Here is a 14,809-nt window from a genome sequence, read left to right on the forward strand (position 1 = left end):
AATGGCCGTATCCCGCTTAAGTAGAGCAAATCACAGCCCTCGCCAATTCCCGAAGTGGTGCTCGTTATAATATTTACGAGGCTCGCAAAGCACTGTACGTCCGGAGAAACAAAATGAGGCCACTAAGGGAAGCCACGAACTTGGGCGAGCCGTAAGTTATTAAGGCAACGATGCATCGAAATAGGCAGGTAGAAGTGTGCTAAGAAGGACCAAGACAGCAAGAGAGATGGAGCGAGAGATTTAAGCAGAGAGGTGAAACTGTACAGCGAGAGACCAATCGATGGCTACGAGTACAACGAAGTTATAGGTCCGTGCAGATGAATAATGCACATTATTCACGACGGGCTTTTTTCGTGAGTAACAGGCACTTAGGTATACTGCACCTCTCAGGTATATAGGACCAGGGCAAACAGGGACGGCAATGGCAAAGGCAGGGATGCTCTAAAAGCCCGCTTCGCCATTCTTCGAAGTGCACCTTCGTGCCGCATTATGAACACTTTTTTGCCCATTTGTATTATTTGGGGTGGTTTATTTCATTTGGATTGCCATTCCGCATCTTCTGGTGCGCTTGCCTTCCGAAGCGACCTCTGGGTCACGTGCTAGCCTACTAGAGAGGAAATCAATGTAAAAAAATCGAGAACGTTCTAGGGTACTGATGCCCCTGGGACACGAGGGTCGTTCTAGAAAATCAAATACTGACACAGACAAAATCTAAGTGTAAAAAATTAAACATGCAAAGCGTCTTTTTTCGCGTGCTCTAAGGCTTCACAGACGCACGTTTATAGCAGTTAACTTTGCTTATTGCAATATGTGGTATTGCTTTCAGGTCGGCCCAGAAGATGTACAGATACGCAGTTCTTTTGTAGTTGGTCTTTACGGGCACTCGACGCCGTTGTGACCACACTTCGGTGTGTGTGGGTCGTTCGTTTTCAATAACTGGTCATTGTTCTTTGAGGCTTTCGTTTGCACCAGTCTACACTACGTTGACGACGGACTGGACGCAGCCAGGCCATACCCACAAAACGAAGGCAAATTTTGTGTGTACAACGTAGGTTTTACAATGTTAAAATTGTGGTGTAGTCGACTGAAATTAGCAAAGGAGTAACCTGTTTTTATTTCCTCTTCATCTTCTATCTCTCTATTTCTTTCTCTCTGGCTCGCCATGATTCGCCTTTTTGATTTGCCCAACTAGCCTTGTCGGCATACATCGCCACGTATTAGCCATTTTCACCATGTTGCATTGGCGGGAAGCACAGTTCCCGCAGACCACCGCTCGCTAAACCTGAACTGCGGTGATAGTCGGGAAGTAGGGCAAACTAAAACATTACATATTCGAGAAATAAAAATATAGATCGAACTCCCTTATAAAGAGCGGAAATATCTCACAGTCTGTGTGTAGCAGTCTACGTGCTACTCTGAATGATGGAGGGAATGAGCGTTACAGAGGCCTTAAATGAACGGTGTTCAAGAAAGACAAAAAATGCCTGTTAAGTGTCTGGTAGTCGCACTTCGGCGTTCGCGTGTCCTAGTGTATTCCTTGCGTTAGCATTGTGTTTCGTCGCACTACAGAACTCGATCTCGGAGGCTACGTACAAGGAAGTGCGTGGTTGAGATCTGCTCTCCCAGGTGGCACAACGATCCCAGCTCCTCACAAGAAAAGCGTCTGCTTTTTAATGAACTTATTCAGTTCATTGCGAATAATTCTTCTGGCAGTTTACTGTAAGTAAACTTGTGCTTAAATAATATCTGTGTCCAATATAACTCTTAAGTTGAACGAGAATTATGCATTTCGTAGCAGTTTTATTTATTAAACGTTTTCTGAATATTCGGAAAACTGGAAGTAGTAGTGCCTTGGGAGTGTCTTGGCAGAGGACCAAGAGTGTAACCCGTTGCTCGTGCTATTAAAAACCAGAAAAACAGCTCCAGAAGTGGCTCCACGGTACTGAAAAAACGTTCTTATATATACCTAAATAAAATAAAGAGAAAACACCTATATATTAGGTGTTATCGCGCTATAAAATCTCAGTTTAAAGTAGTGTTTGTCCTGTGTTCTTTGTCCGTGATATGTTTCATTCGTACTTACAGAAGCTATGGATCAGCGCCAACTAGCTCGATTTCAGTGCTTGCTAAGGAAACAAAAACCTTTTCTTTCTTTCCTTCTTTCTTTCTTTCTTTTCTTTCTTTCTTTCTTTCTTTGATGTCTTCCACGGTATTCTCTTTTCATTAGATGTTTCTTACGTCCTTATTATCTTTCCTTTCTTCGATATTCTTCGTTGTTTATAAAGGCTTTTTTATCATTAGCCTTTCTTTATTATTTTATTGTTCATTTTTCATTCTTTTACCCTTTCCAAGCTTATATGACCCTGCAAAAATCCTCGGCGTACTCGGAATAACGAGATCATTAAAGAATAGTCCCGACTATGCCTCCGTCCCTATTTTGCATCCTCACCCGAGGCTCATCGTCTCGGTTTCGGCATCTCGTTTAAATGCCTCAGATTGAGCCAAGAGCACTCTTTCAGACCTTAAGCCCTGCCATTCGTTACGCCGCCGTTGAAAGCAAGAGGCGGCCCTCCGGTTTAAGGCTTCTAACGGGCGAGCGGAGAGAAGATTGGACACCATGAGATGGGGTGGTCGTTATCGTTGAATGGGAAGCGATTTTGGACCTCTAAGCGAGAAACGCGAGACTTTCGCTTGATAAAAAAACGTCATCGTTATCTTTTGCTCTTATCTTTTAGTCATTCTTTTATCGTTTGTGCTGATCACTGCACCAATTACCCTGACGGGACCGTTTAGAGGCAGCTTTTTGCATTTGGCGGTGCGGTCTTCGGCTTCCGCGTCTGTCAGTCAAAGCCGAGGTATAACCTAGCGGAGGAATAAAACAGTGGTTGCCGCTGTGTTAGACAACACATTCTGCCTAATGAGAGAAATGTTTGCACTTTGAAGAAGGATTTTAAAAAATCGTGATTGTGGAAATTTCGAGGTTTCTTTCCGCGCAACGATACACAATTTTTTTTTGAGAAAACACTCGTTAGCTCTTTCCGTACTCTTGAATGTACTTTGAGTACGTGCATGTGCGTGTGTTGTGTTTACTTTATGTGAGTGTTTTGAGGCGTATTGGTGTACGAGATACTAATCTTTTTTCTTATGTCTCCTGGTTCAAAAACTTTTTACACTGAGTGTACGTCAGCACATCAAGCAATACTCTTCTTCGCGCACGTGAGCTCCCTCATTTGTAAGAAGCGACAAAATTTTGCATTACGCGCATGTGCAGCTATGGACTGATTAGCCGATATCCACGAAGAAAAAAAAATAAAAACGTATTACGACTTTCACTCTCAAAGCTAAAATCTCAGTGTTGCAAAAATTGCCTGCACACCGCACGTGCGATGAAGTAGCGGCAATACCAAGACAGCTCCTCGCTCTATGCGGTGCTTTCGCATCATGACTATAAAAACCATATATCAAAATGGAAAGAATCGAGCCGGCGGTTTACTTGTATGGGTCAAATTGCCGTGTGCTCAAGGCGCCAATGTATTCCCATGTGCGCGAAAGGAAGCTAGCGCGCTTTCCAAAATCACCCTTCAAGCAATCCGTGATTGCTGGTGCGGAGAGAGGGTGAGAGGGAGGGAAGTCATCGTCAGTTTGTGTCGTTATGGCAACCGTTTCGGGCACTTGCTTGGTCCAAGGCCTCGTTTCTCTTCTTACGACCGAACTGCTCTTTTTCATAAATTTGTCTCATATTGTACGCCTCTCATTTCAAGTGTAACTCGTCGGTGGAGCGCGTTGTAATAGCAAGCCATCAGAGGAAACGAGCTGCATAGTGGACGTCAATCAGAGAACAGAATGGATAAAGGGCAAAAAAGGTGGCTCCCTAAATGAAGCTCGTCAAGGGGTTTGGAGAGAGTGATATTTTTGCTTCAAACAAAAGTGCAACTGGAAGTTTACCTTCCTAGGAGTGACGTAGCGTTTGTACACCTTAAGTAAAGATCGCATATAGAGAGGTTGAAGGCTGCGGAAAAATATAATGACCGAAAGAAGCGTCACCTGTATTTTTCTCAATAAGCGACGTCACTGGCAATTGGACGCACGGTGAAATTTGCTTGCTTGTTTTCTGAATGCGTGTCTGTATGTTTGTTTGCCTATGCGCGTTCTTGGGCCTTAGTGAATTCTTGTGTTTTCTTCGGCGTGTTTGTCAGAGTTATTTGTGTGCGTGTGTATGCCTGCTTATGCGTGTTTGTGTGTGTTTGCGCATGTGATTTGTGTATGTCAGTGGTTTGGATGCGCGTGTATTTATCTGTGTGGTTCTGTGTTTCACAGCGTGTGTTACTTTGTTCAGTGTTTATACTTCTGTGTTTTTTGTTTTATTCTGTTATAAATTGGTTGTTGTGGAGAGGTCGAGGTAAACACCGTCTTGGCTACCCTATCCACAAATCAGATAAAATAAGTTAAAGTCAGCTTCACGGGTCAAACATAACGCTTCACTGTGCGTTTGCGTGTGTGTGTGTGTGTGTGTGTGTGTGTGTGTGTGTGTGTGTGTGTGTGTGTGTGTGTGTGTGTTTTCACCGCGTAGACTAAAAATCAGATATAAACTGTCTTCCTCGGCGTATTGTTTTTACTTCGACAGCGTGCCCTTTGTTTATGGTTTCGATGCGACTTAGTACAAAGCTATAACTGCTATAACAATAACCACGTAACGAGAAGTTGGAAGCCCTATGCTTACACTACTGTTCCTTAGAAGAGTAGTGGTTCGGGCTTATCACCTCCTTAACACCGCTTTAACAAAGATCGATGATTACGTTTTATTTGTACAAAAATATAGAGCACTTAATCATTAGCACTGAGAAAAACGGAATTATTTCCGCTGTATATAGCTAAACGCGATGAAAAAAAAAGAAAGAATACGAAGCATCTACTGGTATATGATATTGTCATTTTCTCCTTTATGTGTGATACTGTGTGGGCCTGAGCACATATCTAATACCGAATATGCTGATGGAATATTCGGTATTAGATGCCATCAGATTAGATGGCATCTAATAGATGCCATCTATTAGATGCCGTCATTAGATGATGGCATCTAGGGATGACCATCATCAGAAGATGACCATCATTAGATGCCATCATTATAATGATGGCATGTATGCATAAAACAGGTATTTATGAATACATAAAGCAAAAACGCACTGAGCATCTGGGAAGATTTCGTGACACATGTATATAATCTATTCCAAATTTGCTGTCGACCGATGCTTCTTATTTGCAGTGAATGTGGCAACAATAATATACATAACCTAGATACCCTAGCACTTTTGGCATCAAATGAGCATAGCTATAAAACAAGACACAAAGAGCATAGGAATATTGTCACACCTCGTTTGAATGCTGGCATAGGGCTTTTGTGTTATTCTTTGTCATCATTGCTAAACCATTTTGAGTTAATTTTATTTGTTTAGGTGTTCCTCAGCAAAACGTAGAACGATGTTTGTAACAGAACATTAGTTTCTTTTATCCTGGCATTGTATTTTTGTATGATTTCTTTTCAGGCTGTTGTCTATTACTTTTATTCTGCACTAATCATACGTTTTCACTTGTTAATTGACCATATGCTGTTGGCCCCACGCCATATATTACGTTGGGCTGCGGACTAGTCAAGCCACCTATAGGCAGCTTTTTTTCTTTGTCCTCCATCTGCCAGACACACGGTGGAAATAAAGATTTGATTTGATTTATTGCTTAGCTGAGCTAAACGGTGACAATTACGTCTTAATCCCGTAAAAGTATGTCCAGCGCACCTTATTTCCCATTGTCATGGTATTTTTCAAGTATCTTATTTATAGCGCCGTCATTTAATGCAGTGTCCTATCTTTCGACCTTATATCGATTCGGACAACTCATACTCCTAGTAGTTACTTCGAAAGACGGCAAGTCATTTGCTTCGTGCTTCTAAACTTCACCATCTTAGCGAAAGTGGTAACGTAACACGCGAAACAAACACCGCAAATATGAATCAACTTGCTTGAACAGAAGTACTCGAGCACCGTCATCCGGCTCGTTCCATCTTTCCGCCACTCCGCGCTGCTTGAATCGGAGGCCGCTACGCGGCGCCTCATTCCCTTCCTCGTTCCTCTTTGAAGCCATCAGTCTAGACTTTCAATAACACGTGTTCGCGCATGCGCACGCGCTGCGAGTTCGCGCTCCCGTTCGCTCAGTCTCTTCCACTCCACTTCTTTCGCAGCACCTCTCATCCTCTCCCTCTCTTTCTCTCTCTCTCTCTCACTCCGCCATCCAACCTCCTGTCTTCTCTTAGACCCGGCGTTGTGTTGAACGATCGGCCGAGGCCACGGAGACCGCGTTCGGCTCTCCTGCGCTTCAGTCGGTCCCTGACGCCGCTGCTTCGTATTAGCTCGGCCGCACGTTATCTTTCAGTCGCTCTGTTATATCTCGTGTCAGCGGCGCTCCCTCAGTAGTAAAAAGACTGCGGCTTATACATCGTCAAAGATGGAGTGGCGCTAGCGTTGTAGACTCAGAAAAAAATTCCTCGAGCCCCATTGTTTACTTACCGTCCGCGTTATTGCACCTGTTATCGCGCGCCCGTCACCTGTGCGTCGTCTGCTACGCGCTCTGATTCACGTCGTCTGCAGTTTCTTCATGGTGTCGCCGAAGCCTGCTCCTGCCGGATTGGCTACGGATTGCTCGTCAGTCACCTGTTTTTTTGTCACCTATCACTCGCATCATCTTGCGTTCCCTTGGGTTAACCGAGAAGTGTGGATGAACATTGCAACAGCGTGGTGTCACCCTATGTGAACAACTTGGGACAAGAGCTAAGAGAGCTGCTGTCACACGTCCCTCTACACTACTTTGACGTAGCAGCGTGAGACCACATTACGTCATCTTGTGTCATTTAAGATTGTGTGAGCCCCCTCACGTCGTTACAGAAACAATGTAGCTTTCGCCGTCGTTTTGCTGAAGGACAAGCCGAATTGCTCGAGATATATTCTTTCTTTTTTTTTATCGAGAAATCCTGGTATTTCGCCGACAGCAGCAATGCCGGACATCTTGCTACAGGTGTTCTCAGTGAAGTGTCTGTGACTTCGCGTTGGACCGCCTCTCATCGTCTCTCTCTCTATCGGTGTGAGACAATGGATGACTCTAGTGCTTTGCGAAAATCGTTTGGATTTACGTCCATGCTTGTGCTGCCCGGATTGCTTTTCCTATGCCAGCACGTTCATGCCAGAAGGGGTGAGTTGAGCGACTCTTGTTAACATTTCATAACGTTTACGGCTTCATTCACAATGGTTGGTTTCCAATTTAAGGTGAGTGTCTTATAAACGAATCTCGTGAGAGGAGCGATTGAAGAAGCATTATGCCATCTTCAAGCTTTGCGCAAGCTTTTAACTTAAACGCTTCTTGTTCTTACATGCCTGCAAAATTTTCCTTAATCGTTACCCTCTTCGGTGAGTACCTTACTAAGGGTAGTTCGCCATTTTTTGCGTCAGTTATTATTTGTGAATTTCGCACTTTGATTTTTGAGAAATTCGTCATCTTTAAAACCAAGATGCAAGGATAATTTTTCCATGGAGGCAAGAACTTTTTACGAGATCGGTTGTCAATAAACCACGATGTCAGATGGATGGATGGATGCACAACTTTATTGAAAGGCAGGCGTATCTTTAAATTTTATTTATTGATACCACTTTGCGTATCTATATTTTACTGGCTGCTCTTGCGAAATACGACGTGTGAATGACAAGGCACTTGCGTCACGTCACATTTTCCTGGCACCAACTGGCAGCGCTAGCGCCTTAAAGTTCTCCATTCAAGTCATCAGTTTGCACCAAGCGATTGGAATTTGAGTAGCGACTGTCAGAGGCATTATAATGACAAAAGTACAAGAACTCCGCATTTTTGCGACTACACTCCATAGGGCTACTTCCACGCCACTACTATGCCCGCCATTTCACCGCCGATCCACTGAGAAGGTCTGAACGGGACCTCACCACTTCCGAACAGCAGCCGCTCTTCCCAATGCCGACGCGGAGGGAGATATTGAGGATGCTACGTCACAGCAAGCCTGGTGAGGACGAGAAGGCATTCTCTTATGTTCTTTTCTTTATTTATTTGCTTGGTTATCAGCCGCTTACGTTTAGATGCTTAAGATCTTTCATTAGGTCCTTCAACAACCTTACAATATCAACCATGCATCTGTTCAAACATATAGGAGTTTGCTGGAGTAAGGTGTAAGTTTAAGCATTTAGCAGTCTTGCATTTTGTGTATTCACTACCGGATGGAATAGTTAGAGTGGTCACGGCTGGCCTGTATGAAAATATCACCCGATAATTAAATAAAGAGCGGGGCTAACGTCCTCGTTGCCATCCTCAACAACTTATTCCCGCTGTTGAGCCAGGGTGATTTAGGGCGGTCAGTGTCTGCGTCTTGTGTTCATTTGGTATTGCTTTGTTTTTCACCTTTTTTTGCCTGTTGTGCAAGAATTCTGAAAAAAAGAAAAGGGAGCGAAAGAAACAGCCTTGTAGAAACTAAAAACAAAACAAAACAAAAGATTCAAATAACAGAGTGTGTGGCGCGCCCAATTAAAGGTATAATGCGTGAGTTTTTAGGTCAGCAAGAAAAATGAAGGATGGAAAAAGTTAGCTGTAACAGGCCAAGCTCTATAGTTACGATTAACTTTACCGATAAACAGGTAAACAGTTTAAATGTTATCGCATTCCACGTTCACGCCACAGGAAGCGCCAGTTATGACTGCCTGCAACCTTTCTGCACTCACGCACCCATTATCAGCAGAGAACGCAGATAAAACGGGCTAGAATGACGACGTATTAGCCTCGACGGTCAAAACGCGCAAAACTCCCAACGTAACTGTCGGCCAATTCACATAATTGAACCAGTGTTGTCCTCTCGTTTTATGTTCACAGCTTGCACACACTTGAGTCATGTTTACGGTGCAAGTCACAGGCGCCGGAGCGAGCATGTTTTTCTTTTTTCTCCCGATCCCCCCTTAGCGGAAAAAATAAAACCGAAAAATATAACCCGTTCACCAACGCGTGAAACAACTTCCGTTGAGTCGGCGGCGGTCTTCAAGTTGACTGCGCGTTTCTAGTCCTGTAAACAGATACGTCTTTGAGGAGCTCTCGGCGTAGGTGCCCGTAAACATAACGAGGCACGGATCCCCACCTCGGCTGGCTTCCGTTCAAAGTGGGATTTGTAGCGAAAACAAGCTCCGGCCGCTCGTTCGAATGTCCAGCTTCCACAAAAGAAACAAACAGCTCAAAGCAAGCGCGAGTTGTTTCGAGGTCAGGGGCCAGGCCCGGCTGTGGTCGAACGGATATGTTTTTCAGCACTCAATCTCACGCTGCCTTGCTTGTTATGTTCGTCCGTTTATGCACACGACCTTACAGTCATCTTTAGATCAAGGCAACGTGTAATTTAAAGGCCTGTTTTTTATTAATAAACATTCGGCGTGCAGCGTCCATTGTGCCCAACGAAGAACGCAATGTGTGGTTGACTGGAACGTATTGTGTAATCATTGGAAGGTATGGTGTAATTGGGGATGGATTTTCGACCACCTGAGGCTCTTTAACGTGCGCCTGAATCTAAGTACACGGACCTCTAGCATTTTCGCCTTCATAAAAAATGAGAGAAAGAAAGAAAGATAGAAAACTAGTAGATCAGGCACACAAACGCCAATCTTCGCTTGCACCCATTTTCCGTTGCGGAAGGGCCCCTCATTTTTTCAAGAACGTATCTTGTGCAATTCTGGCGCACGAACACATAAGTTCGCCAGTCTCGAGAAGGCATTTTCCAGGCATAGCCACCGGTTCGCCTACCGCCCTATATTGTAGCGATCGGGTGCGTGCTGTTCCTTAGGAAAACAAAAATTTACTTTACTCTTGGCGCGAGAGTTACGAGCGCGACCACTTGGCACGAAAGAAATAAAAAACAAAAACGCGCGTCGTGCCGTGGCGTACGCGTCATTGACTCAGATGCGGAAGCCAATCCAACGAGGCGATGGGATAATTCTATGGACGATGCGTTGTCGTGGCAGAAGCGAGCGGTCGTTTATATACATAAGGAGACGCGCGTCGCAATTCGTGCTTCCGTCTCTTTTGTTTCACCGTTGCACGCAACTGCGATGTGCTAGAGCATGAACGGGTGTTCGCGCGAATGGTCCCGATTTTTCGATGACTCTTCTTCGGCTGCACTGGTTTACGTGGGCCTCTCGCCCGAGAGTCGAAATAATAGCAAATGTGGAGATCGCGTGTGCTTTCAGTTTGTTGTAACAACATACATACATACATACATACATACATACATACATACATACATACATACATACATACATGCATGCATACATACATGCATGCATGCATGCATGCATACATACATACATACATACATACATACAGACATACATACATACATACATACATACATACATACATACATACATACATACATACATACATACATGCATACATGCATACATGCATACATGCATACATACATACATACATACATACATACATACATACATACATACATACATACATACATACATACATACATACATACATACATACATACATACGAAAACCCAACCCTGTTACACAAGTCACACTTGACACGTTCTGCGAAGACGCTTTAAATACATTTCCGATAGCAAGACATCCTGAATTAACAAGCTCAGCTCAGACCACCCGTGTTTTCAAACGGTCCCGCAATAAGCTACTAACGGAGAAAGGAGACTTTCGGCACACGGCTATTACGAGACCATAAGATTTTGTTCTTGGTTGACTACGCGAACAAGGACAGTTTGAGACTACGATGAGATCATTCATAGTCTGTGTTTTTTTCTACACGTAAAAAAAAGTCGGCAGTTCCAAGCCGTGAGAGCGTGCAATTTTCATTGTCTTCTTTCATTTTGCCCAGTTACATCTAAGTCGAAATTCTAGGACACTCGTATAATACACTAGAATAATCCTTATTGGCAGAATGTAACCTACGTCCCGCTCGCGCCATCCTTCGTCACCGATCATACATGTGATACCCCTTTCTTTACACTCCGGCTTCTTCAGCATTACGTAAAGCTCCATCACGTTACCCCCTCTCAATCCATTGTTTGAATCGCTCGCCTCACTAACATTCATCACGAGACACCTTTCCCTCTCCTCCTCTCATCATATCCTCTCCTCTACCCACTTGTGACGTCACCTCTTTTAGCGTGACCACGGCAACGATGCCAATGGCACAAGGTCCCCGTAAATAGCTTCTCTGTTTTCTTAGCCCACAGGAGCTTTGCATTTCGCGATACAGCATCTTTCAAATCTCTTTAGGATGCACACAGCTCCTTTCCATTACAAACTTCCGAGTTCTGTGGTCCCACCTCCTTAATTTCCTTCAACCACCTCACGTCACTCGTCTTATTGTTACCAGTACGCAGAAGAACCACCTTGCAAGTTTCTACCGCGTTCTTAACCTTAACGTGGCCTCGCTTCGTCTTTCTAAGACACCCACCTTAGGAACGAAGAGCCAGCGGCCTTCTATCTAACCTATGCCTTGTATTCCTGGAATGCGCGTTGCTGTACGGTCAAGATTGGTTCAGCCTCTATTGCCTATGCAAAGGAAAGCTGGGCGCCGGATGGGTAAAGGAGCTGTGGCGAGACACTGAAAAGCTAACACGGGGACCACGTGATCACTGGAATGCACAGGCTGCGAAGGGGAGGAGGAAGAAGGGTAAGAGGAAAGAGTCGGAGGGGGGTTACTGGCAGGCACCGGAGCAGTGAGTGATTGTAGCCTGGCTTCCCTGGAGAGGTTTGCATCGACTGCGCAACACGACGCGCGTGCTTTGCTTACGGAACGTTCGCTTCTGCAGTAGACAGCAGCCGTCCCTTCCACGGCTTTAACGAAAAACCAACACGCGCAACCACGAACCCCGAATACAGTTTGCGAGACCTTCCTCTTGCAACCCTATGGCTCTGAGAGTTTGGAGTCCGTTGCGGAGGACTTTAGAGTGGTTTTGGCCCTGGGTTATTCACAGTAAAAAGCGCCACTGTCCACTCTTGCCTTTCCTGCATGCGCGGGCCCGTGACTTTCTGTTTTGTTTCTCTCTATCTGACTCTTCGGATGCCTTTTAATTCTGATTTTCATCCGATAGCTGCCATTCAGCCGATATAAACGTGTGTTTTCTAGCTTGTTCCGTATGCCAGTAAACTTCAACTTCGAGTGTTCGGAGGTTTCTGTGCACTCTAGGGATGTTTTTCTTTCGCGTCTTCGGGCTCGGGTTTATGCTAATGTGATTATTTGTATTCAAAGGAGCTCGCACCGCTTCCTTTTAGTTCCATCTTTCGAATCACTCATTCGACTGCCAGAGCTTGCTGGGCCGTTTATACAGCATGAATACTGCGGTGTATATTGGGCTGAGCGATTATTCGAAATTGCGAATGCAAGCCCTTCGCTGGTAGATTTGCGTTTGATTGAATACCGCCTGGGTGTTACAGTGGTTACGGTGCTCTGCTGCGTAAAACCCCAGATATTATTATTATTATTATTATTATTATTATTATTATTATTATTATTATTATTATTATTATTATTATTATTATTATTATTATTATTATTATTATTATTATTATTGCGTTCTATTGAAAGTTAGCTACCTGAATTGAAAGGCTTGTTTTTTTTTTCTTATGAAATATATGAGATAGCGATACTCGCTGATATATTTAGAAGGAATAATGACAGGAACGACCATTTTTATTCACTCGGGTTTTGTTGTCTTTCGGCACAGCAGTGAAACAGGATTCGGCAAAATGACGAAAGATAACATTAGATATAGACGGGGGACGTCTTTGTGTTCTTATTCAACAGGAAGCCTTGTGGGCTACAAAACTAAGTCAACGCACGAATGGCGCGTCTTTATTACCTACCTTGGATTCCACTCGCATTGGGAGCATTTTATCTCTCCGCTGCTATCTTATCGTAGTGGGTGTCTGCGAAAGGAAATGCGCTTATCTTAATCGTTTCTTCTCCGTATTGCCGACGCAGGCGACCACAGTGGTCAGTCCTTTTATCGAAATGTTCCTGAGCAGCGCCGTAAAATGCGAGCTTCAATGGAATTCGCGGAGAACAACCTCAATTTCCGATTCGTGTTTCCGGAGGAGGCGCTGAAGTTCAGGCAAAACAAAAATCCGGTGAACAGTCGCGACAGCTTTCCCACCATTGATGTTGTGTTTGTGCTTCGAGCTGATTCATTGCTATTATGAATAATTTCGTTACATGGTGAGTTCTAATAGAGAGGGGAAGAGAGAGAGGAAAGAGTGTGAAGTCAGGAAGGTTAACCAGACTTTGTCCAGCTTACTTACACTACACCTAGGAAGATAGCAACAAGAGCTTGATTTGGGCGAGTTGGTTCATGCTGAATATCGTGGGTACATAAAGTCTAGTTGAAAGTCAGCGCTATTTCCTGTGTGTCGTTTTTTTCCTACTGATGTTGCGCTGTACCCACGATATTCAACTAGGAAGATGAATGCGGGCTTGTTAGGGAGCGAAAGAGACAACGAATTCAGTGGGCTATGATTCAATAAAGACAATGGTGTTTTTGACAGCGGATAATCAGTTTTACCCAGTACTAGCCAACATTTACCGTCATTTAGCCAACTCTGCTCATCACTGAGCATCCACAGCCGATATTCTACGACAGCCATGGTAACGAACCTTGCTCCCGGTTGCATCAGGCACTAGCTAACATTACGCGTACTAACAAAGTTTATCCAGCTCTAACTAGCCAGTTCTAATTAGTGCTTGTAGTAAGCAAGGAAATACATTTGTTGAACACTGTCAGAAATAGAGTGAACTCTCACTTAAGTGAACTTCAAGGGACCCAAGGAAAATAGTTCATTTAACTGAAAGTTCACTGAACTGAATATTTACTAGAATATGGGACAGCGTTGGGCACGGCAGATATCGAGTCAAAAGTGTGAAATGCAATTTATTTTGAAAATAATTCTGCGATTTTCATTTGGACTGGCGCCCTTAAAGCGCAAGAAGAGACAAAGCTGTCCAGAGAGTCTAGGTTTCTGTGCACTGCCTCTGGCACAGCTTGTTGCTGGGACCCGAAATCTTGCAGCTTTCTCATGTATCCTGCAGCCTCGGCTAGAGATACAAGATTTGAACCTGCCTCAGTCATTACAACTTCCTCGTCGCACCCTTCTTCTTCCGGTTGCGGATGAACACTGGAAACAATTTCCAAATCTGATAGTTCTGCACAGGTAACAAGCTCACTGTCACACTGCACATAGTCTTCAACTTCGTTGAATTGATTTCAAAATTTAGCCCGGGTGCGCGGATCAAGTTCGTTCAACTGAAATATGCACTATTGAGAAATTCATTTAACTGGAAGATTACTGCATAGAATGCATAGGAAAAGAGAACGGAAATTTGGGCAAGTTGGTTTGCATTCATTATAAAAACAGCGCAGCAACACGAGTACAGAATGAAAGAAACAACGGGACGTTCTTTTTTTCATTCTGTCCTCGTGTTGCTGCGCTTTTTATATAATGAATGCATAGGAAAAACGCAGGGGATTTTCTAAAAGTTCGTTATTCTGAAATATTCATTAAACCGACATACGTACAAATGAGAGTTCACTGTATTTATTTAACCCATTTAAACAGTTAAGAGAAGGTGGGTGAAATAGGTTTAGGACGTTTATGTAGATTCGTTCATTTTAGTTCTCTTAGGCGCTCTTTTGAAAGTCCAGGTGATCAAAATTAATCAGCAACCCTCTACTACACC

At 43.9% G+C, this 14,809-nt stretch overlaps 1 protein-coding gene across 2 annotated transcripts in view; it reads left to right on the forward strand.

The window, feature by feature from the left end:
- Window positions 1–14,809, forward strand: part of LOC119371643 (uncharacterized) — a 204,357-nt gene that overhangs the window by 90,637 nt on the left and 98,911 nt on the right. Inside the window, exon 2 of one of the 2 annotated variants that reach the window (XM_049419928.1) lies at window positions 7,980–8,074. In XM_049419928.1, coding sequence (XP_049275885.1) covers window positions 8,026–8,074 — 49 coding nt within the window. In that variant the 5' untranslated portion in view covers window positions 7,980–8,025. Of the gene's footprint in view, window positions 1–7,938; window positions 8,075–14,809 lie in introns of those variants that run through there. The other variant, XM_037642090.2, reaches the window with a different exon arrangement.

Source organism: Rhipicephalus sanguineus, chromosome 10 (genome assembly GCF_013339695.2).
Source record: "Rhipicephalus sanguineus isolate Rsan-2018 chromosome 10, BIME_Rsan_1.4, whole genome shotgun sequence".
NCBI lineage: Eukaryota > Metazoa > Arthropoda > Arachnida > Ixodida > Ixodidae > Rhipicephalus > Rhipicephalus sanguineus.